General features: G+C 39.2%; 1 protein-coding gene across 5 annotated transcripts in view; it reads left to right on the top strand.

The window, feature by feature from the left end:
* The window catches only part of nckipsd.L (NCK interacting protein with SH3 domain L homeolog), an 83,308-nt gene that overhangs the window by 20,665 nt on the left and 37,345 nt on the right, over nt 1–25,298 (top strand). For 2 of the 5 annotated variants that reach the window (XM_041589354.1, XM_041589352.1), the window contains exons 2-5: nt 16,376–16,488; nt 16,944–17,139; nt 17,411–17,516; nt 18,811–19,388. In XM_041589354.1, coding sequence (XP_041445288.1) covers nt 16,376–16,488; nt 16,944–17,139; nt 17,411–17,516; nt 18,811–19,388 — 993 coding nt within the window. 5 annotated transcript variants of the gene reach the window in all.

Below are 25,298 nucleotides of genomic sequence, written 5' to 3'. Positions count from 1 at the left end.
GAGGAAGAGACAAAGCTCCTAATGCAAATAGAAAAGGCTGCTAGTTTAGGTAAAGTAATGATAATGGGGGATTTCAATTACCCAGATATTGACTGGAGCAACGGTACTGCTAGATCAGTTAATGGGAACAAGTTTATAAACTTATTGCACGACAATTTTTTAGCACAGGTTGTTGAGGAGCCTACCAGAAAAAATGCTATTCTTGATTTAGTGATCTCAAATGACCCAGAACTTATAGCAAATGTGCAAGTCATTGAACCCCTGGGTAATAGTGACCATAATGTTATATCTTTTAATGTCTGGTGCAAAAAACAAAAATATACTGGGGCAACAAAAACCATGAATTTTGCCAAAGCTAATTTTAGTGCCTTGAGGGCTGCACTACAGAGCATTGTTTGGGGCATTAGGTTTTCAGCTAAAAACACAGAACAGAAATGGTTGTCCTTTAAAATGATATTAAATCATTACTGTTCTCAATTTATTCCCTTAAGGACTAAACGTAGAAGCTCTAAGAATCATCCTGTGTGGCTTAATACAGAGGTAAAGATGTTAATGGGAAAGAAGAGAAAGGCATTTAAAAACTACAAATCTGTAGGGACAGAAGCTGCATTTAATGAATATAAACACTGTAATAAATGTTGTAAATCAGCAATCCGGAAGGCTAAGAAAAGAAATGAAGAGTTAATTGCGGTGGAGGTGAAAACTAACCCTAAAAAGTTTTTTAAATATATTAATAGTAAAAAGATGCAGGTTGAGAGTGTTGCTCCATTAAATAATGGTACCAGTATGGTTGTAACAGATACAGATAAGGCAAATGTGTTAAATCAGTTCTTTTCTTCAGTGTATACAATAGAGGAGTCTGGGTTCACAGGCTCACTTAATAACTGCACGAATGGTTCAGCTCAATCTAGTCAGTGGCTGACTCAGGATATGATTCAAAAAGCTTTAATACAAATTAATGTAAACAAGGCTCCAGGGCCTGATGGCATACACCCCCGGGTTCTAAGAGAGCTTAGTTCAGTTTTAGACCAGCCCTTATTTCTGATTTTCTCAGATTCACGGTCATCTGGTATGGTGCCTATGGATTGGAGAAAAGCTGATGTTATTCCAATATTTAAAAAGGGATTACGATCTCAGCCTGGCAATTATAGGCCCCTAAGCTTGACATCTGTGGTGGGCAAATTATTTGAAGGCTTGTTAAGGGATCACATTCAAAATTTTGTCCTAATGAATGGCATTATGAGCAACAATCAGCATGGCTTTATGAAGGATAGGTCATGTCAGACGAATTTGATTGCATTTTATGATGTGGTAAGTAAGATTCTGGATAGTGGGGGGGCAGTAGATGTGATCTATTTGGATTTTGCCAAAGCGTTTGATACTGTGCCCCACAAACGACTGCTTTCTAAACTAAGGTCTGTTGGGCTTAATGAAGTCGTTTGCACATGGATAGGAAACTGGCTACAGGATCGGGTACAGAGGGTGGTTGTTAATGGGACATTCTCTACTTGGAGTAAGGTTCTTAGTGGGGTCCCCCAGGGCTCAGTATTGGGTCCACTTTTATTTAACTTGTTCATTAATGACTTAGGGGAGGGTGTTGTAAGTAATGTATCAGTGTTTGCAGATGACACAAAATTATCCAGCCCAATTAATTCCATCCAGGATGTGGCATCCTTGCAACAGGATCTTGACAAACTGGCAATCTGGGCAGCTAAGTGGCAAATGAGATTCAATGTTGATAAATGTAAAGTCATGCACCTGGGATGTAAAAATATCCAAGCCACTTATACCCTTAATGGGACTGCACTAGGCAAATCCATTATGGAAAAGGACCTTGGAGTCCTTGTAGATGATAAACTTGGCTGTAGCAAGCAATGCCAGTCAGCAGCATCAAGGGCAAATAAGGTCTTGAGCTGTATTAAATGGGGCATAGAGTCACGGGAGGAGGGGGTCATTCTTCCACTGTATAGAGCACTTGTAAGGCCCCATCTAGGATATGCCGTACAGTTTTGGTCTCCATCACTCAAACAGGACATTATTGTATTAGAGAGGGTACAGAGAAGGGCAACTAAGCAAGTAAAAGGTATTGAAAATCTTAGCTATGAGGAAAGACTGGCCAAATTGGGGATGTTCATGCTGGAGAAGAGGCGCTTAAGGGGTGATATGATAACTATGTATAAATATATAAGGGGATCATATAATAATCTCTCTAATGCTTTATTTACCAGTAGGTCTTTCCAGCTGACACGAGGTCACCCATTCCGATTAGAAGAAAAGAGGTTCCGCCTAAATATTCGGAAGGGGTTTTTTACAGTGAGAGCTGTGAAGATGTGAAATTCTCTCCCTGAATCAGTTGTACAGGCTGATACATTAGATAGATTTAAGAAGGGGTTGGATGGTGTTTAGCAAGTGAGGGAATACAGGGTTATGGGAAATAGCTCATAGTACAAGTTGATCCAGGGACTGGTCCGATTGCCATTTTGGAGTCAGGAAGGAATTTTTCCCCCTCTAAGGCAAATTGGAGAGGCTTCAGATGGGTTTTTTGCCTTCCTCTGGATCAACTGGCAGATAGGTAGTTAATAAACAAAAAAAAAAAAAAAAAAAAAAAAGGTTGAACTCGATGGACATGTGTCTTTTTTCAACCTTACTTACTATGATATGTTACTATGTAGTAACAAATTATTTAAACATTAAATAAACCCAAACGGCTGGATTTGCTTCCAGTAAGGATTAATTATATTTTAGTTGGGATCAAGTACAAGCTACTGTTTAATTATTACAGAGAAAAAGAAAGTCTGTTGTAAAAATTTGGATTATTTGATTAAAATGGGCTGTGGGAGATTTTTGGATAGCGAGTTTCCAGATAGAGGATCCCATACCTGTATACAGTATACATATATATATATATATATATATATATATATATATATATATATATATATATATATATATATATATTTTAGCAGTGTGAGGTGTGCAGTATATTTATGCCCAGTAGGGGTGCTGTTTTGATGAGTATTCTTTATCATAGCTTGGCTGAAGTAAGCAGCATATAACAGCTCCCTTGTATAAATCCAGATACACAGACATGAAAGTAAAGAATGTCTGTGACATTTATATATTCTGCTGTTCTGTTTGATTTTATATTCTCTCCTACGAATTCCTGTGAGTGAAACCGCAGACCATTCTGAGCCAAGCAGGGACTATTAGCCGTCTGATGTTGAATAGATTTGTAGCTTAGCGTAGGGATACATTAACAACTTATTTAGAATGCACACTGCTTCTAATTACTAGAAAATATGCCATAAAATACTCTTAATTGGCTTTGGTTTGGTAAATTAAGACTAAATTAATTCCTCCTTCGTTTTCCTCAAATGCTTTGGCCTTTTTTTTCTTTCTCCCCACGTCGCAATGAGCCCATTTATACATTAATAGTTCCTGGTCTACTATTTGCTTATGAAAATCTAGTGTGCCATGTCCTTGCAGCAATTCAAATATGGAAAAATATACCAACAATTAATTCATTATCACACCTCCTAAATCTTCTGAATCTGCCCATTTGTTCTTCTCATGGCACAAAATGCCTGTATTTTTTTCTGGTAACTGTCCATATGCCTTTAAAGGGGTTGTTCACCTTTAAATTAACTTTTAGTATGATGTAGAGAGTTATATTGTGAGACAGTTTGCAATTTGTTTTCATTTTTTATTATTTGTGGTTTTTGAATTATTTAGCCTTTTATTCAGCAGCTCTCCAGTTTACAGTGTCAGCAATCTAGTTGCTAGGGTCCAAATTACCCTAGTAACCATGCTCTCCTTTAAATAAGAGACTGAAATATGAATAGGAGAGGCCTGAATAGAAAGAGGAGTAATAAAAAGAAGCAATAACAATACATTTGTAGCTTTAAAGAGCATTTCATGTTTTTAGAAGGGTCAGTGACCCCCATTTCAAAGCTTGAAAGAGTCAGAAGTAAAAGGCAAATAATTAAATACGTTAAAAAATAAATACTAAAGTTAACTTAAAGGTGAACCACCCCTTTAAAAGCCAAAGATCCTAAATAGGAATGTACCAAATCCGAATCCTAACTTGCATATGATATTAGGGGTTGGAAAGTCAAACGTGGAAAAACATTTTTTTACTTCCTTGTTTTGGCGCAAAAAGTCACATGATTTCCCTTCCTGCCTCTAATTTGCATATGCAAATTCAGATTTGGTTCGGCCAGGCACAAGGATTCGGCCGAATCTGAATCCTGCTGAAAAAGGCCAAATCCCGAACCGAATCCTGGATTCTGCACCCCTTTATCCTAAAGGCTGGGAACCATCAGGGTATGGTCCTATTTTTTTTTTTTTGGGACAACCCCAAGAAGGTGTGTGGCCTTAGAGAATAGGGACATGTTGGGGTGTAACTGGGAATGGGGATGACTGTGACGTAGTTGGCCAGCTTAAATATATTGCAATATATGGACAAACAATCCCTGTTTTGTTTAAAGGGTAAGGCATTTGTCTTAAATCTGTCTTAAATATATTGATAATAGGTTGAGTGCAGAGGACTCTTGTATTTGTCTATGTGTAACTGGGAATGAACATCAGGACCATAGGAATGGCATTTGAACCTTACAGTAGAACCCCGATTTTACGCCCCTGTTCTTTTTTTCATTTTCCTTGGATTTTTCGCCAATGATTTGCAGCCCGGTGCTCGCACACTGCGTTCATTTCATCCTGGATTTTATGTTTTTCCTTATTTTTCTTTTGTTTTTAATGGCCCCTTGGAAAACTTAAAAGCGGGGTTCTATTCTATTAGAAATGTCGAGAGTTATGTTTGTATACAGACATTTGGGAGTTTCCCTATAGCTTATTTGAGACTCTCCATCGACCTCAAAAGCACAACATAAATAGCTATGAAGATGCTAAATCCGAGTGAAGCAACACGACTGCTCCGACTCATATCCATCAAACGAATCCTTCTAGAATGTTCTGTTGGCAGAATAAGCTTTGCTATCTATTTGCTTATCTAAAAACGAGAGACTCTTCCCTGAAAACAAGGTTAATTTTCATTTTATAATGTATCTTTCCATTCACATTGGAGAACTGCAGTCCTAGTAAATGATCTCCTTGTACATGTCAGAGTCTCTCTGTACAAAGAGTGCCTTGAATACAAATGTGAAAAAGAGACTTTAAACAAAATTTAACAACAACAATTTTACTGAGGTAATGTTCCGTAAAATGTGCAAGTTAGTGAATTAGCGTAATTACGTCCCTTCGACAAAGCGCAACTTCTTCTGACGTAAGTGTGCGAAGTAGCGCTAGAGTAGGTCCACTTCTCTAGCGAATTTACGCCAGCACCCATTCGTAAATCAGCAAAGTAACGAAATGATGTCACGCTGGCGAATTTGCGTTAGCCGATTCACGCTTTAGTAAATTTGGGATGCACCGAATCCATGATTTGGTTCAGGATTCGGTCTTTTTCAGCTGGATTCCGATTCTGCCAAATCCTCCTGCCCGGCCGAACTGAATCCGAATATGCATGTGCAAACTAGGGGCGGGGAGGGAAGTAGTGTGACTTTTTATCACAAACAAGGAGGTAAAAAAAAGTTTCCCCTTCCCAACCCTAATTTGCATATGTGAATTAGGATTCAGATTCAGTTCGATATTCGGACAAATCTTTCGCAAAGGAATTGGGGGTTTGGCCGAATCCAAAAAAGTGGATTCGGTGGATCCTTATTCAAAAGGAACGTTTCCCTTCCATTCAAATGATTTGGCTCTTGCCGGGCAATAATTATTCATCCGCATTTGGGAAGATTTAAAGAAGATCGCTTTTTAACTTTTTAAACTGGTCAAACCTAGGCATAATGTAGAGATTTTTATTTGCTGCACAAATGATTAGTTTGTATAATGATGGCTAAGCACTAAATGATACACATAGATGTTACTAGCAAAGGACTTCAATTAATAAATATTTAAAAAGAGTCACTGTCTGCGGCTGTCTTGGCTTGACCCAGGGCTACAACATGTATATGATAGCCTGAAATTACCCTACTGATGCTGCACAAAAAAGAGGGAAGAAGTATGGGATTTATGTATAATTTATGATTGCCTTGCATGTGGACTTTGAATATATTCAAGTTTCCGTGTTCTTTAAAGGAGGACTAAACCCTAAAAATTTGTATAGATAAAAATGGCATATTTTATATAATGAACTTATTGCACCAGCCTAAAGTTTCAGTTTGTCAATAGCAGCAATGATCCAGGACTTCACACTTGTCACAGGGGGTCACCATCTTGGAAAGTGTCTGTGACACTCACATGCTCAGTGGGCTCTGAGCAGCTGTTGAGAAGCTAAGCTTAGGGCTCGTCACTAATTATCCAGCAGAAAATGAGCTTCCCCTGTAATATAAGCTGATGCTACAGGGCTGATTATTAAATGCTGATGCTAATTGCACTGGTTTCTGTGCTGTCATGTAGTAATTATCTGTATTAATTACTAATCAGCCTTATATTGTGACATTACTGTATATAACAGCCTTCTATTATAACATTACTGTATCAGCAGAAAAGAAGATGTGGAGCTACTGGGGCATCTTTGGAGAAACAGATCTTTACTTCTAAAGGGCTGTGGTTGCCTTGGGCTTGTACAGAAGCACAAAACATCATGTACAACATTTCTACCTACTACTTTAGTAATCCTTTAATTCTCCGTTAAGAGAATTTGACACTACGGGCCATTTTGCACAGTCCTAAAACTAGTTGTCCATATGTTGCCATACTCTTCTTCTTGGTTTTAGCCAGGGTGTGCCAGGCGAGGGCAATTCTGGAAAGGGAATTCTGGGGAATATAGTTTGTCTAGAATCTAATGCTTCTTTGGAAGGGGGAAGAGCCAAGAGCTATAAAATAAATATATTTATTAAAGGGGTTGTTCACCTTTGAGATAACTTTTAGAATGATGTAGAGCATGATATTCTGAGACAATTTGCAATTGTTTTTTTTAGTTTTTATTACTGAAGGTTTTTGAGTTATTTTGCTTTTTATTCAGCAGTTCTTCAATTTGCAATGTCCAAATTCCCCTAGCAACCATGCATTTATTTGAATAAGAGACTGGAATAGGAGAGGCCGGAATAGAAGGATCAGTAATAAAAAGTAGTAATAACAATACATTTGTAGGTTTACAGAGTATTTACTTTTTAGAAGGGGTCAGCGACGCCCATTTGAATAGAGTCAGAAGAAAAAGGCAAATAACTATAAAACTGTAAAAAATAAATAATGAAAACCAATTGAAAAGTTGCTTAGAATTGGAATTCTATACCATAATAAAAGTTACCTTAAAGGTGAACCACCCCTTTAAAGGAAAACTATACCCCCAAAATGAACACTTAAGCAACAGATAGTTCATATCATATTAAGTGGCATATTAAAGAATCTTACCAAACTGGAATATATATTTAAGTAAATATTGCCCTTTTACATCTCTTGCCTTGAGCCACCATTTCGTGATGGTCTGTGTGCTGCCTCAGAGATCACCTGACCAGAAATACTTCAACTCTAACTGTAACTGGAAGAAATGAGGAAGCAAAAGACACAACTCTGTCTGTTAATTGGCTCATGTGACCTAACATGTATGGTTTGTTGGTATGTTTGTGAGTACAGCGAATCCTACGATCCCAGGGGGCGGCCCTTATTTTTTAAAATGGCAATTTTCTATTTATGATTACCCAATGGCACATACTACTAGAAAAGTATATTATTATGAAAATGGTTTATTTACATGAAACAGGATTTTACATATGAGCTGTTTTATGCAATATCTTTTTATAGAGACCTACATTGTTTGGGGGGTATAGTTTTCTTTTAAGGTTGAGTCTTGTTTTCCCTGAAAAATTTTTTTCAAGTTTATTTAAAAAAAAAAAAAAAAATGTCAAGATTTATTATACCCCATCCTGGAAATAGCTTGAATCCGAAAATACAGCATCTTATATCTGTCGAGGTCATGGAGGAGTCAATGTTTGAAGATGTTAATACCCTTTATGATGAGGGTTTTGCCTGAAAACTCGAATAATTTGAGCAATACAACTTTTTTTACTGCCAAAAACTCGATGAGTTTGAGTTTTGCGTTTCACAACTCGAAGAATAGAGTTTTTTTACATTTGAGTTTTTCTTAAATAAGAAACCATTTGTGTGGTGCGTTCATTTGAGGTATTGAAAAACATTCAACCTTTGATAAGTGGTAGCTGTTTTCCAGTGGTGTGTATTTTTTATTTTAAAGTATTTTTTACATTCTACCTCTACCCTTATGCGTTTCAAATGCAAAATAATTGCATTAGAAAGGGGATCGGGGTTATAATTTGGGGGTGCTCAATGTCCATAAATAGTGTGTTGCCTTCATATATAGTTTTAAGCTAGAAGAAAAAAGATGTATATAAAGCTCTTTCAACACTGTTGGCTGCCTCCTTCATGCGCCGTATCCAGTCATAACAAAGTTTTATAATCTGAATGCATTTTTTTCCCCAGCGGGGATATAGAGCTGTCACATGGAATGACGGGCAAAGTGAATCCCTTTTACATCTCTCTCTCTCTGATTTAGAATAGCAGACCTGTGCTTATATATATATATATCAAAATAGAAATTCATTCCTGAGAGAATCAAAGAAGACATGCAGAAAAAATCAATAGCGCCGCCGTGGAAATGGGCAAGTGGCAGCTAAAATTGTTGCATCTCATAAAGTGACAAGAAGAAGCGATTGAATTAAAAAGGAGGCTTTCCTTGCCCCGGAGCTCTGGATTGCTTCTGAACGGAGGTGTCACGTAAAGCCTACCTTTTCTCCTGATGTTCTGCGTCAAGGGATTTACCAATACGATGATCAATTCTTCTATTCGACCCTTGCTTTATCTTTAATTTCTTACTTTATTTTTCATTTTGTGCCGCTGTAATACTTGGGCCAGGTTTTCATTTAAAAAAAAATCCTGCACCCTGGATATCCCGCGTCTCACCTGATATTTAACCCCACGTAAATCTAGTAAGAGCCCGTAATCATTCTGAAAGAATCCATGTTCAGTTTTAATAAACGCGCTGTAAACAGCGGCGGCAGATCCCAGACAAGGGGAAAGCAAAATTGAATGTCAGTTAGAAAGCAATAAAATGAAGGAATTAAGTTGCACAAAGGGCTGCCGCACATATGGTGGCTGTGTAGATTATTAGGGTTGTAGCCTCGCTATAATAGACGCGCCTGCCTCATAACCGCACGAGTCAAAGCCCCGCTCGCTGGGAAAATAAATCATCTGTGAAAGCATCAGATTTCCTTTTAGGGCTGCAGAACAACAATTTAAATCACTAATATTATTTCTCCTGACATGCTTTTTTTTTTGATTCTCCATTGTCATTTCAAAGGAATATGATGGCTGCACCTTTAGACTAAAAGATAGCACCTGTCACTCAAGCAGGGATTGTTCCCAAGAGCTGCTGCTGAAATAAAAATCAGATTGGAGGCAGATTTATAATATAGGTATGGGACCTGTTATCCAGAATCCTCAGGACCTGGGGTTTTCAGGATAATGGATCTTTCTGTAATTTGGATCTTCATACCTTAAAGCGCTTCGGTGCTTAGTGAATTTGCCCCTTAGACTCCTTTTTGCTGATGATTAAAGAGATATTGACAATGTATTAAGATTTCTACAATGCCACCTCCAGACCTGATATCCTTGGGGGGATTTGGATGAAAAAAAAGGTACAGGTATGGGATCTGTTATCCAGAATGCTGGGGACCTAGGGTTTTCCAGATAATGGTATATTTCTGTAATTTTGATCTCCATACCTTAAGTCTAATAGGTACATTTAGAAAAATTTGGCTGAATACTGAACCAAATCCGAGTCCTAATTTGCATATGCAAATTAGGGGCAGGAAAGGAAAAAGTTGGGAACATTTTTTAACTTCCTTATTTTGTGACGAAAAGTCACCTGATTTCCCTTCTCCACCCTAATGTACATATTTAACTTAAAGGGGTTGTTCACATTTGAGATAACTTTTAGTATGATGTAGAGAGTGAGATTCTGAGACAATTTGCAATTGGTTTTCATTTTTTATTATTGAAGGTTTTTAAGTTATTCAGCTTTTTATTCAGCAGCTCTTCAATTTGCATTTTAAGCAATCTGGTAACTAGGGCCCAAATTACCCTAGCAACCATGCATTGATTTGAATAAGAGACTGGAATATTAATAGGAGACCGTCTGAATAGAAGGATCAGCAATAAAAAGTAGCATTAACAATACATTTGCCTTACATTTGCCTTTAGAAGGGTACAGCGACGTCCATTTGAAAGCTGCAAAGAATCAGAAGAAAAAGACAAATCACTATAAAACTATAAAAAATAAATCATGAAAAACAACTGAAAAGTTGCTTAGAATTGGTCGCAGATATGATTGCTATACTTTGATTTTTAGATTTTCAATTTGCAGAAATATCAATTATGTACGAATCAGATCAGCTAAACTTTGGTTATCATCCCGTTATAAAATGTTTTCCATTGAAAACCAGCAGGCGTTCGGATGGCATCTCCCAGCAAATGCTAATGAATAATCGTCATGCAGATTTACTGCCGTCAGGGTTGCATCCCATGTTACAGATGTACCTGGGCCGCTGTTAATTGTCCTGATTAAACCTTTATTGGTTTGACTCCGCCGAGCAGCGGGCTTTATGCATATTCTGTTCATTTAGCATCATTTGCATTTCTGCGGAAATTGATGTAATGGTCCCAAGAAGTGAAATGCTAATTAATGTCAGAGATTAATCACAAAGTTCTGCTCCGCCATGGCTGAATGGTTCGTTTGCTCAGTGTTTGATGATGCTCGGGGTCAGGGCCGGTTGGGAGGGGGATTCAGTCCAAGCAGTGTTACATGGAAAGGCTGTTGGAATATTAAAAAGGGTTTTAGTTCATGTTCAGAGCATTGAGGCGGCTTCTTTGTATCTCCAGAAAGAGGAGCCTCTATTAGATCAGTACATCTTCTCTGAGCCAACACGCTGTACTTGTTGCAATAACAGATTGCTAGAATTTTATCAGAGCCCAGAGCTGGAGAATTTGTGGCCCCTAGTTTTCCTTTTTTACATTCAAAATGTTAATCTGCCTTGAGTATTCTGTATTCAGAAGATATTCAATTAACTTACATAAAGTCATTTAACAAACGTCATAAAATACAAAATTAAGAGGGTTCATTCTTTATTTGGAAGTAGAATTTGTTGAGGTCGAAACAGAATTCCTTCCCAAATTCAAGGGCAATCGGGTGCCGGCTAAGTGGAAAATGCAAGTTGCTGTAATAGAAAGTGTCACCAGATTTGATGGTTAAAGGAGAAGGAAAGTCACAATAACTTTAAGGCGCCAGAAGTTTGCCGATAAATAAACAGTGGTGTGTGGCTCTGCTCTATGAGCAAAAATCATGGATCAAATAAACAGAAAAAAGGTTAGATAGTGGTCCCATCCCAGGGAACCCCCAGTCCAAGGGTAACCAGTCTTTTAAGAGAGTATAAGGAAAATTCAAATGGGAAAGACTCACTACTAGTAAAGCAGTAGCCAAATAGTTATAAAGTAAAAAATCTTTATTAGAATATGTGTTGACCTAAAGCGTTTTGTGCCCAAATGGGCACAAAATTAGCCCCAAATCCAGTGATCACTATAATCACTTACCTGAAACCCCTTGCAGATGTTCCTTTTAGCAGAAAACTGCCCGGCCCTTGATTCTTCTCACAAAGCACCACAGAGCAATCGCTTCTTCTTTCTTCAAAATAGGGATTCACCGAATCCACTATTTTAGCATTCGGCCGAATCCTTTGTGATAGATTTGGCTGAATGCCGAACCGTATCCAAACCTTAATTTGCATATTTAAATTAGGGAAACAAAGTGGAAAAAGAGTAAAAAAAATTTTAACTTCCTTGTATGTGCTGAAAAGTCAAGATTTTTCAGATTTGGCCGAATCCTGCTGAAAAAGGGCGAATCCCAAACTGGATTCGGTGTATCACTAAAAATCTTGTGTGTGTTGTGTGTGTGTGTTGTGTGACTGGTGATGTCAGGGGAGGGATCGATGATGTGCCGATCTCTGATTGGCTGATTGCCATGTCATTATTTTCAATGCCCTGTCTGGATTTCCTAATTTGTAAATCTGGACAGTAAGTTTTCCACCCTTCCGATTACCGGGCTGTCCAGGTGAAATTCGGACAGGTGGCGATCCTATATATATATATATATATATATATATATATATATATATATATATATATATATATGTGTGTGTGTGTGCGTTTTTTAAGTATCTCATTCCTGTCAGTACATGCTCATGGCTTCCCTTTTTCATTATTTTATTATAAATGATTCTGGAGAAATGACTTCCAGCCACTTTATTTAGAGTTCAGTATTCTCCTTCCTGACTGTAATTTCCCTTTTTTATGAAGCTTCTCTTGACACAAGTGATGATGCCTCAATATTGCTCTTGTATCTGTAGATGATATTGTATCTCCTTCATTTCCCCTGTGTTCCCAAACTCATCCATTCTCCATTGTAAATAACGACAGGAATCCTTCCTTGGCCCAGATAGACCAGCATATTGCTTGAGGCATCTATCTCGCTGAAGCTTGACTGCAATTTGCTATTGATCTGGCTCCTCTCCCTGTTATATTTTTGATTTTATTAAAAAAAATGAACAGATGAAAGTGAACATATGAGTAGTTTTTAAAACTGTGTCAGCGTTTAATTACTACAAGAACTATCATCCACAAACATTAAGATCTTTATAGTAACAGATATGAGAATTCATCCAGTTGGCCGAAGTGGCAATTCCTTTTCCAAAGTAAGAGGCAGGACACATTTTCATGCAGGTATTTGCCTATGTTTTCTTGACAGTAGGATTTTTCTCTAACAGGGCACATTCGAATTCATACATCATAGGAAAATAAACAAATTGTAGTTCATTCTTCTCAGCCGCTAATAGGGCAAATTAACTCAGAAAAATCCTATAGTCTTTTAGTTTTTCTCCTCCACTCTCTTGTCCCAGGGAGCTTTTGCCTTTGTTTTTCTTGGATGATATTTCATTTTCACTTATTATAATACAGGTATGGGATCCGTTATCTGGAAACCCGTTATCCAGAAAGCTCCGAATTACGGAAAGGCCGTCTCCTGTAGACTCCATTTTATTCAAATAATCCAAAATCTTAAAAATTATTTACTTTTTCTCTGTGATAATAAAACAGTAGCTGTACTTACAGTATTTTAGACAAACCTAGCCTATTGGGATTATTTAATGTTTACATTATTTTCTAGTAGACTGCTTTTTCGGGAGATTAGTCTCCCGAAATAGCAGTCTACTAGAAAATAATGTAAACATTAAATAATCCCAATAGGCAGGCTTTTTCTCCTATAAGGATTAATTATATCTTAGTTTGGATAAAGTAAAATGTATTGTTTTATTATTACAGAGAAAAAGGAAATCATTTTTAAAAATTTGAATTATTTGGATAAAATGGAGTCTGTGGGAGACGGCCTTTCCGTAATTCAGAGCTTTCGGGATAGCGGGTTTCCAGATAATGAATCCCATACCTGTATTACAATAAGTAAAATAAAATATCATCCAAGAAAAACAATAATGGCAAAAGCTCCCTGGACAAGGTCTGTGTCCCGTCCCTGATTTAACATGTCTAGAGAAACACAAGACAATGTTTGTATTTATTTTAGAACAACAGCTAAACATACTCGCATACCCCAAGCAGCTGCTCTCCAAAAGTGTCTCTTCCTTACTGAGGTCTCATGTATGAAGGAAAGGGAAATTAATCATTTAAAGAGGTGGTTCACTTTTAAGAATGGTAATTTTAAGCGACTTTTCAATCGGCCTTCATTTTTTTCTTTTTTGTATTTTTGTAGTTATTTTCCTTCTTCTTCTGACTATTTCCAGCTTTCAAATCTAAAAACAAATGCTCTGTAAGGCTACAAATGTATTGTTATTGCTACTTTTTATTAGTCATCTTTTTATTTAGGCCTCACCTATTCATATTCCAGTCTCTAGTGATGTGAGGGTTGACCCAAAACCCGAGGTGACCTGTAGGTAGACCACCGGTTGGGTAGGTTTGGGTTGAAACTTGGCCAACCATTCTGGGTTAGGAAATACACTCCTCCACTACATTGTCATCCAGCTGTTACTCGGATTTATCTACTGTTACTCCCAGGAATTGCATTCTCAGCATCTCTAGGATCCTCGCATTTTGTGTAGGCCCTGTCTGATAAATGTTAGGGTGCTGGTTCCCCAGCCTCTCCTCCAGCTGGCACTGACCAATTGGGTACAAATCCAATCCTCTCAGTGATCAGTTCAGACAACCAGATCTTAGCATGAGTCCAGCTTTAGACCGCTGTTATCGTGGACAGCACTTGCCATTATATAAAATATTTTATGAGATGGCCAAATAATGTTTTCTTTTGTTTTCTTGCCTTGAGGAAAGGCAAGGCTGACTGGCTTCTTATAGTACTGGATTTGTAGCCATTTTTACCACCCAAGAACTTCTTTACCAATATGAAAGTAGCGATTGTTCCTCTGTATGGAGCATGGACTGAATGACATTACTTCTTTCATTGGAATTTGATTAAATATAGCATTTCTGCCATTTCTGTCATTAGCTGGGAAATATTTTATATATGAAGCATATCAAGGTCTTTTTCTGTGAATATTCAGGATGTTTGAAAGTTGAGAAAGACCCAGGGAGGAGGCAGTGTCATAACTAGATATTCCTGGGTCCCACGGAAAAATTATTTTCAAAACCTAAAGGTTTGCTTTTTTTATCAATATTTATTGAAATTGTATATGGATTAGGGCTTCATAGGGTCCCTATGCCTCCTGGGCCCCCCTGCAGCCGTGGGATCTGCTTTCTTAGTGGGTGGGATCTGAGAGGAGGGGGTGTCACAGAAATGACATTTCTAGGGTTCCATTAATTGCACAATCTGCCTAGCAACCTTACTGGCTGTGTTCTGGCCTCATATCTCTCATGAATAATCCATTTTTCTTGAGTACATATACACATGCTGGGATCTGCAGTGAGCTTACGTTCACTGGCCTTAAGGTGGCCATACACGGATAGATCCGCTCGTTTGGCGATGTCGCCAAACGAGCGGATCTCCCTCCGATATGCCCACCTTGAGGTGGGCAATATCGGGCTGATCCGATCGTGGGCCCTAGGGCCCAACGTTCGGATCCTTCACGTTCGCAAACGGGCGGTCGGATCGCGGGACCGCATCAACGAACAGATGCGGCCGCGATCCGACGGGATTTTTAACCCCATCCGATCGAGATCTGGCCGACTTTTGGCCAGATCTCGATCGGGGAAGCCCGTCGGGGGCCCCCATACATGGGCCAATAAGCTGCCGACTCGGTCTGTCGGCAGCTTTTATCGGCCCGTGTATGGCCACCTTTAGACTCATAGCCTTCCTATTGTTTTATATTACCCTTAATAGATGCCTGCCAAGTATTTGACCTGGTAGTCCTTTGGGTTTGGCCAGTGATGTATATGAATTACTGCCTAGGAAGGGCAACTCTGTTATCAGATGGATTTCACAGTTATTTGTCCACATGTGTGGGTGTTCAGATTGCACTGATCTGTTAGATTGACCTGTGGGACACTTAAAGGAGAAGGAAATCTACTGAAGCAGTTTATTGCCAAAAGATTAGACACAAGCAATAACACTAAATTTATTCTGCAGAATGCTTTACCATACCTGAGTAAACCACTCTAGATACGTTCTATGTTTGTTTAGGATAGGAGCTGCCATATTAGCTTGGTGTGACTCACTTCCTGCCTGAGTCTCTCCCTGCTCACTCATAGCTCTGTGCTCAGATTACAGCAGGGAGGGGAGGAAGGAGGAGGCAAAAGGGAGGGAGAGAGGAGCAAACTGAGCATGCTCAAGCCCTAGCCCTGAAGGTTTGAGCTTAAAACAGTAAGTCTGATACAGAAGCCCATGTGTACACAATAGAAGGAAAGAAATGTGGTGTTTCTTTTGACAGAGTAGCATTACTTTGAGGGTTTACTGGCGTATTTATATAGACCTTTTTGATCAAGCTTACTTAATTTTAGCCTTTCCTTCTCCTTTAAAGATCATGAGTCGAAAATGTGGGATATTGTTGTTCTGTTTCATTCACTGGTCAGTCTGGTTTTGTTCACATGAATAGAAGAACTGACAGTTAGGCTGGAATTCTATAGACATCTGTGTGCATAGGTGTTCAGCTCAAGGTCTGTAGAGAGAGAGAGAGATAGGTAGCACATACTTGCAGGAAAAGTCTACATGGCCTTATAGTGTACTTATTAATTGAACAATTTACATATATTGCTCCTTGTTAAGCATTGTGTCTTTTTGCTTGTGACCCAGGTCCAAGAACAAGACGTGGTCCTGCAGTCAATTGACAGAGCTATTGAGACAATCCATAATGCGGCTATGAAGAATGGAGGAAAATACAACCTAGAGCAGCGAGATGTACTGCAGTGAGTTGCCCACTGGCTGTGGCTAGGGATGTTGGGGAGAAGGGTCGGGTAAACTCTCAGTAATGTGATATATTGGGGCTGTGAGAGTTCTGCTGTCCGTGTGCCAGTTAAAGTAAAAGCCTAATTATTAGGTATGTTTTAAAAGATGAAGAGGAATTAGTTCAATGTTTCCCATAGCTATAAAGGCAGTACGAGGGTGCAGACATGGTGGCCCATTGTGGCCTACTATTTCTGATTTCTATATAAAACCATTAGCAGTGCTTTCTATGCCCCACATCCTGATACTCAGACCACTGCAAGCTGATTTGAGATGCCCATCTAGCACTTTCTACCTGGATGCATGAAAAAAGCTACTACAGATACAGAAAAGATTATGGAAGACTGGGTTGGAATTATCAAGGCTGGGATTAAAGGGACAGCGATCATTCTATTTACTGGTTTTATTTTCCTGATAGGAAGCTTATACATCATCGTAAAGAGACACAAACCCGAAAGAACCACTCCCCATCCTCTCAGTCGAATTCCATCACCGCTTCCTCCAGTGAGCACCACTTGGATTCGGGACGGCAGTCTAATGGGGTTAACCGGACAGAACGCCACATGAGCTTGCCGAACCCCGAGTTCCAATTAGAGGAGAGTAACCTTTATCAGGTATTTTTCCATTTGCAATCTGTAGAAACCCTACCATAAAACCTGTTAACTATAAAGATTTCTTACCCTCTATTTATAAATACCCTTTGTGTCCTACATAGTTTGTTGTTCAGAGCAGGTTGCTGAATGTCTATTGTAAATCAACTGGAAATTGCGGAGTGATTTATAAAGTCTCCAGTGCAACCAGTTTTAAATTTATGAAATGTGCAAAGGCAATAAAATCTTTTTATAGCACCGTTAACTGCTTCCTTAAATATGTGTATATTTTAAGCACGGTGTTGTCGTCCAGATTCCCCCACAGCCAAGACGAGCTGCTCCGGTCACTCCTCCGCCCCCCGAGAAGCAGAGGAATCTGCAGAATGCTCTCTGTACTAAAAGTAAGTAGCTCACTGCAATTCCCTGCTATGTTGAAAGGGATTCTGTCATGATTTTTATGGTGTAGTTTTTATTTCTAAATTACACTGTTAACACTGAAAATAATTCACTCTACCATATCAAATTTCATTCCTGACCTTACTAGTGAATTTTTTTTTAGTTGTAATATTGGTGTGTAGATGCATCTCAGGACATTTTGCCTGGTCATGTGCTTTCTGAAAGCCAGCACCAGAATAGAACTGCTTTCTGGCAGGCCGTTGTTTACTCAGTGTAACCGAATGTGTCCCAGTGGGACCTGGATTTTACTATTGAGCCATAAAGTGGCCACGGGCAGATTAAAGCTGCCGATATTCCTTTAGCCTTATCTGCCCATGTGTGGTCTCCCGACGGGTCCTCCCGATCAATATTAGGCCAAAAAACGGGCAGATAACGATCGTCAAGTTTGATTTTTTTCTACGATCCAGGACCGCATCAACTAGTTGGTGCGGTCCTGCGTCCCATCGGCGCACATTTGCACCATTGTAATCGGTCTGCCCCAGGGCTGAACGTTCCGATTCACCTGATATCGCCCAGCCATTAGTGGGCATATCCGGTTAAGATCAGCTCATTTTGCGATCTAATAGTGTATGGCCACCCTTAGATCTACCAGAGAGCTGTTATCATTGTTCCCTTCCCATTGATCTGATGTTAGTCTGCTAGGGGGTGAAAGGGAGGGGGGGGTGACATCACTCCAACTTGCAGCGCAGCAGTAAAGAGTTTATCAGAGTCACATGACATGACTGGGGGCAGCTGGGAAACTGACAATATGTCTTGCCCCATGTCTGATTTGAAAATGAAATATAAAAAAATGTTTGCTCTTTTGAAAAACAGATTTCAGTGCAGAATTCTGCCAGAGCAGCACTATTAACTGATGTGTTTTGAAAAAAAAAATTCCCCATGACAGTATCCCTTTAAATGCTGCAATAAAATTTCAAACATGCAAATGAGAGGCGACTCCATGCCTTCCCACATTTAGATTAATAACCTGAATTGCACATCAGCTGGTATGGTTGTCCCCTTTTCTGGAAAGAAATATGGGCCTTCTTATATATTTATCTTTTTTCCCTATTAATAACATTGGCATTAGCCATCATTTTTACCGGCCAGGCCGATAAAATACCGTCCAGGTGGCAACCCTATCTGCAGATATCTTATATATTTTCCTTGCCATGAAAGTTATTCTTGCCCTGCATTCGGTAGGTCATTGCAACCCATTAGAGCAGTACTCGCATCCTTTTTTTGTTTTGTGTTTTGCAGGTATGATTGACAAGTCTATGTCCAATGCTTCCAACCCAAGCATTTCATCTCTTGACACGCTCTGCTCCTCATCCACAGACTCTGTTCATCTCACCACAGCTTCCAGTCCATGCAATACTCCACCCCCTGTCCCAACAAGGAGCGCACATACTAGAGTGTCCCAGGGTGTGGACCCCAGTAGCACGTCAGCCATCGCTGTTCCCAATTCTCACACTAATCAAGCTGCCCCAGGACCCCCAACTCAAATACATTATGCAACTGAGAGCAGCCAGACTACACAAACTAAAAGGAACGCTCCAGCTCCCCCTCCCAATATTGAGGCCTTTAATGCCATCAACGATGACTCCAAAGTTAAAGCCTCTTTGAAGTCTGTTGCACCCGAATCCCCAACCCATGATGCTATGACGGTTCCAAAAACAATTGGTGCAGAGCTTATTGAACTGGTCCGCAAGAACACCAACCTTAGCTATGAACTCTCCCGGGTGGCCATTGGCGTGATCGTTGGACACATCCAGGCTTCTGTCCCATCCACTGCTTCAGCCATGGAGCAGATACTGGTCACTCTGGTGGAAAGCAAGGTAGGGTCATTGTTTCATACTTGACGTGGTCAACAGAAGCTGGATATGGGCAGCTATTTTATCATTTGTGTCAGTGCTGTCTAGTTATGACCTAGCAGACATTAAAGGGATGGTTCACCTTTGAGTTAACTTTTAATATGTTATAGAATGGCCAGTTCTAAGAAATTTGTATTATTTATTTTTTTTATAGTTTTTTAATTATTTTTCTTTTGACTTGTTCCAGGGGTCACTGACCTCATCTAAAAAACAAATGCTCTGTAAGGCTACAAATGTATTGTTATTGCTACTTTTTATTACTCATATTTCTATTCAGTCCCTCTCCTATTCCTATCCCAGTCTCTTTTTCAAATCAGTGCATGGTTGCTAGGGTAATTTGGACCCTAGCAACCAAATTGCTAAAACTGCAAACTGGAGAGCTGCTGAATAAAATGCTAAATCAAAAACCACAAATAATAAAAAATGAAAACCAATTGCAAATTGTCTACAACATACTAAAAGTGGGGGCAGATCGTTTTATGGTCAAAAATCTCAAATTCGAATTGTGAATTATCCATTATTTGCCATCTAAAACCTGCAGTGTTCATGTACAGGTATGGGACCTGTTAACCAGAATGCTCGGCACCTGGGGCTTTCCGGATAATGGATCTTTCTGTAATTTGGATCTGCATACCTTAAATCTAATAGAAAATCATGAAAACATTAAATAAACTCAATGGGCTGGTTCTGCTTTCAATAAAGATTAATTATATCTTAGTTGGGATCAAGTACAAGGTACTGTTTTATTACAGAGAAAAAGGAAATAATTTAAGAAAAAAATTTATTATTTGGATAAAATGGAGTCTATGGGAGATGACCTTTCCATAATTAAGAACTTTCTGGGTAATGGGTTCCCAGATAACATATCCCATACTAGGGATGCGCCAAATCCACTATTTTGGATTCGGCTGAATCCTTCGTGAAAGATTCGGCTCAATACTGAACCAAATCCGAATCCAAATTTGCATATGGAAATTAGGGATGGGAAGGAGAAAACATTTCTTACTTTCTTGTTTTGTGACAAAAAGTAACGCAATTTCCCTCTGCGCCCCTAATTTGCATATGCAGATTAGGAATCTGTTGGGCCAGGCAGAAGGATTCGGCCAAATCCTAATCCTGCTGAAAAAGGCAGAATCCTGGCCGAATCCCGAACGAAATCCTGGATTCGGTGCATCCCTACATATTACTAGCCTTCCTGACATTCGAGTTTTTCGTGTTTTCCCCTTCCCACCCCTAATTTGCATATGCGAATTCGGTTCGGTATTCGGCCGAATCTTTCGCAAAGGATTCGGTGGTTCAGCCAAATCCAAAATAGTAGATTCGGTGCAACCCTAAATAAAACTCACATGAATTCGAAATTCAACCTTTCATAAAGTACTGCAGTTTCTGTTTAGTTTTCTTTTCAGCTGATGTAAGCAGCATGGCAGCTCTGCTTATACACAACTGCACAAAAGGAATGTTCTGCTCACAAGCCTGTATAGGCAGGGGAAAATATACAGCGTCTGAACCAGTAACTTTGAAGCTGTGCTCTGCATCAGGCACCACATTTTTGGTTTTCAGTTTGGCGTACAGTTATATATCTGTTTATATCTTTTTAATCTACTGTATGGGACCCATTGCCCAGAAACCTGTTATGCAGAAAGCTCTATTTTATCCATATAACCCAAATTTTTAAAACATGATTTCCCTTTTCTCTGTAATAATAAATCAGTAGCTTGTACTTGATCTCAACTAAGATATAATTAATCCTTATTGGTGCAAAACCTCCCGATTGGGTTTATTTGATTTTTACATGGTTTTCTAGTGGACTTAAGGTATGAAGATCCAAATTATGGACAGATCCGGTGTCCAGAAAACCCCAGGTCCAGAGCATTCTGGATCAGTTTGTGTTAAAGGGAGAGATTTATGGATAAATACAGAGCACCTAATGGGCTTTGTTATATGCTGTTGGCATATTGTCTCGTGCCAGGCTTAATTTCCTTCTCTTCTACCTACAACCCGCATTATAAATATTCTGATTGTCTCATACGCTACTTTATAGTTTTATCATATCCTTTGGTTCCCAACCTAAATTGATTTATTATTTTTTTTTACCGTGCTCCTGTTTTATGGCTGCTTTGCATTTGGCTCAACAATTGTTGAAAGAATTTTCCTCTTGTTGTATCAAAGGATTCCATCTAATATATTTCCCTTTTACATGAAATCATGTGTCCTTCAGCCGGAGATAGGACACGATACAAACAGCCATTTTCCATAATATACACAAATAAGCCCTGCCACATCTGATTTGCCCTCTGCTGCTTCACTTATTTATTGAGTTTCTGAGCTGTGCAACTATGTATTTACCCTTCCCAATCCACAAATACAAAGGATTCTCTCCCAGTACAGCGGCTCTGCCTTTCATCAATTGTTTTCAACGTAATCATGTTAAAGAAGAATGATTATGGAAAATAAATACATTATTACATGGCTTGCAGCCTGGTTAGACATTCACTGGCAGACAAAATATAGTTTATGTTTGTATCTGTGATATGTTTGGCTGCTTTAAAATTAGCAGAGGCATCTATTCTTGTGAGCCTAGTGGCAGACTGCTTTTTCTTAGCCGTGTTAGCTGATTTATGATAGGTCCACTAAGCACATTGGGTAAATGGCAAGACACGATTTCTATATGCGATTTCTGCAGATATCTTGGGGGAAAGCCACTTTTTCCCCCTTTCAAATTACAATTATGGGATCTGTTATCTGGAAACCAGTTATCCAGAAAGCTCCAAATTACTTAAAGGGATACTGTTATGGGAAACAAAAATAAAAAATGAATCAGTTAATAGTGCTGCTCCAGCAGAATTCTGCACTGAAATCCATTTCTCAAAAGAGCAAACAGATTTTTTTTTATATTCAATTTTGAAATCTGACATGGGGCTAGACATATTGTCAATTTCCCAGCTGCCCCAAGTCATGTGACTTGTGCTCTGATAAACTTCAATCACTCTTTACTGCTGTACTGCAAGTTAGTGATTTCACCCCCCTCCCTTCCCCCCCCCCCAGCAGCCAAACAAAAGAACAATGGGAAGGTAACCAGATAGCAGCTCCCTAAAGCTGCTAAAACGACCGATTCTAGGGAAGCCTGTCCAATCCTTCGAAATTATTGTGCGGTTAATGGGATTCGAACGATCGTACATCTTATGATTTTTCAGCTGACATCTGTCAGGAAATTGATTGGCCAGGTCAAAAAATCTTTGTCGGTCCCAGTGCAATCTATCTATGTTTGCAGGGCCAAGCAGGCAGCTCCCCTTTGTTTTCCTGGCAAATTGGTCTTTTTAGTTGAGGGTAAATTCGTACGATCATTCTGAGAAGATCGTGGTCTCACGATCAGGATCTGATCTTTTAAAAATCTCAACATCTATGGCCAGCTTTACAGATAAAAGATAACAGCTGCCTGGTAGATCTAAGAACAACACTCAATAGTAAAAACCCATGTCTCACTGAGACACATTCAGTTACATTGAGAAGGAAAAACAGCAGCCTGCCAGAAAGCATTTCTCTCCTAAAGTGCAGGCACAAGTCACATGACTGGGGGCAGCTGGGAAATTGACAAAATGTCTAGCCCCATGTCAGATTTCAAAATTGAATATAAAAAAATCTGTTTGCTCTTTTGAGAAATGGATTTCAGTGCAGAATTCTGCTGGAGTAGCACTATTAACTGATGTGTTTTGAAAAAAACATGTTTTCCGATGACAGGATCCCTTTAAAGGACTCCTAAAGACTCAATTTTATTGAAATAATTAATTTTTAAAAATGATTTCCTTTTTCTCTGTAATAATAAAACAGTACCTTGTACTTGATCCCAACTAAGAGATAATTAATCCTTATTGGAAGTAAAACCAGTCTATTGGGTTTATTTAATGTTTTCACGATTTTGAAAGATCAGTTAACTGAAAACCCCCAGGTTCCGAGCATTCGGGTCCCATACCTGTATAATATTTTGGGAGACTGCAGGAGCCTGTGTTCGTAGCCTAGTTTATTAAGGGGTGCATTCCCTCAGAGAAAATCAGGTAGCAGCCTGGCTTCTGGTGCTTTATTCCAACCAGAAATAGGCAGATCACTATCCCCTAAAATGATGTGTTTTGATATTGAGATAATCTGTTGAGTCCTGGGCAGGAATTTCAAACTTTTTTTCATGAGACAAGTAAATACATTCTGATTCCAAAAGGCTTCACTTTGCATGTTTTTGCTAGTGAAGGGCTTTTTGGCTCCTTTCAGCCCTTCTCACCCTAACCAGGTTTTGTTTTCCGTTTCAAAACTTTTTTTCAATAATCCTTTAATAGTAAACTTTCATTTCCATCATCCAAAGGCAACATAGTCTTTCAAGGCAAACCAATGTAGATTTTGAATTGAAATGCCATCCGTATTATTGTTGGTTGTTTTTATTTAAGAAATGTATCAATTTGTGGAAAATAAGGGGCCCTTGGGGTCTCAAAGGGGTGGTTCACCTTTACATTGACTTTTAGGGCAGAGACACAAGTGGAGATTCGGGTAGATTAAGAATCTAAATCGCTGGCGTTTTCCGAAGTCATCCGGTTTCCTTGTGAGGCAACTTCGGGCGACTTCGGAAAACCATTGCATGGTTACCTTATGATCGATTGCAGCCAGGGCATGATCTGAAAGGCGCTTGTTCGTTCTTCCCCTGATTGTGTATCTGTGTGTGACATAAATATTATATTGCCATACAGCAGACTTTGTGACTGCTTGTAAGCGGACCCCCTTTTGGGGCTTAAGCCTTGCTCAGTTTGTTTACCCGTTCAGATTTGGTCCCATCCACTACATCTCTATATAGACTCCGGTATACTGTATGAGTTTTTCCTTGTAACCAAATTGTCATGTCGGTTAAGCTATTGCAGCACCCAGTCTTGCCGGAAACCCTCGCCTTTGAGTATAGTGCCCCTTCAAATGCTGTGGTAGGTCCCATTATCAGATACATGCATTGGTTTCTACAGCCCCTACTCATGTAGCACTTCTTCATTTCACACCAACTTATCCTCAGCCGTTTCTAAAATCTGATCCACCCCTGCTTCATTTAATGGCAAACTTGCGCTTCCTACAGATTGTCACCATTCCTCTAGCATTATTTTATGTAATTATAAGGCACGCAGCAGGGAGCTAAAATCTGTTAATGGGACTCTCAGGAGTATGCAGTAAATTAAATTAAATTCCCTCTACCGTGGGACAGAGCTTCTCGTTCCGACTGATCTTTTGGGAAGACTTTATTAAATATAGGATGTATAGGGGAATGCAGCTGCTCTAAGTCAGGCCAGGAGGCGTGTGCGGCCGAATCTTGAAAGAACAAAAGCAAGCAGCAGGGCACCTTCCATTGATATCATGAAAGACAAATGGGCAGATTGCTGTATTGAGCATTTATAGAAAATGACCGCGAAAAGGAAACCTATTTAAACAAGCGATGTTTTCCCTTTGGTAGAGTCCCCTGCAGAGATCAAATAAAGGGTTGTCCTAATTCAGTGTTACATGCAATCCTTGGTATAAAAAAATGGGATTTTTAATATACAAAATGTGCATTTGTAAGATTTTCATATTTTCAGTTGGGCGTGTTTTCTTGGGTAATAAAGCAGTGTGCCTTTTATAGGAGCCAACATAGGGTGTGGTTATATGCTAGGGCATACCTCCCAACTGTCCCTTTTTCGGAGGGACAGTCCCTCTTTTGACAGCTCAACCCGCAGTCCCTCATTTGTACTGGAAAGTCCCTCTTTCCTCTGCACTGAACTGCCAGAAAAAGAAACAAAGTTTCTCACTTAATTGGCTTTTAGCTGAGAGCCCAGAACAGGTGCAAATAAGATACTTTGTAACAATTTTGAGACACAA

The sequence above is a fragment of the Xenopus laevis genome, chromosome 4L (genome assembly GCF_017654675.1).
Source record: "Xenopus laevis strain J_2021 chromosome 4L, Xenopus_laevis_v10.1, whole genome shotgun sequence".
NCBI classification, from domain to species: domain Eukaryota; kingdom Metazoa; phylum Chordata; class Amphibia; order Anura; family Pipidae; genus Xenopus; species Xenopus laevis.
The sequence above is the reverse complement of the archived record's forward strand: the minus strand, read 5'-3'. Positions and strand labels throughout refer to the sequence as shown.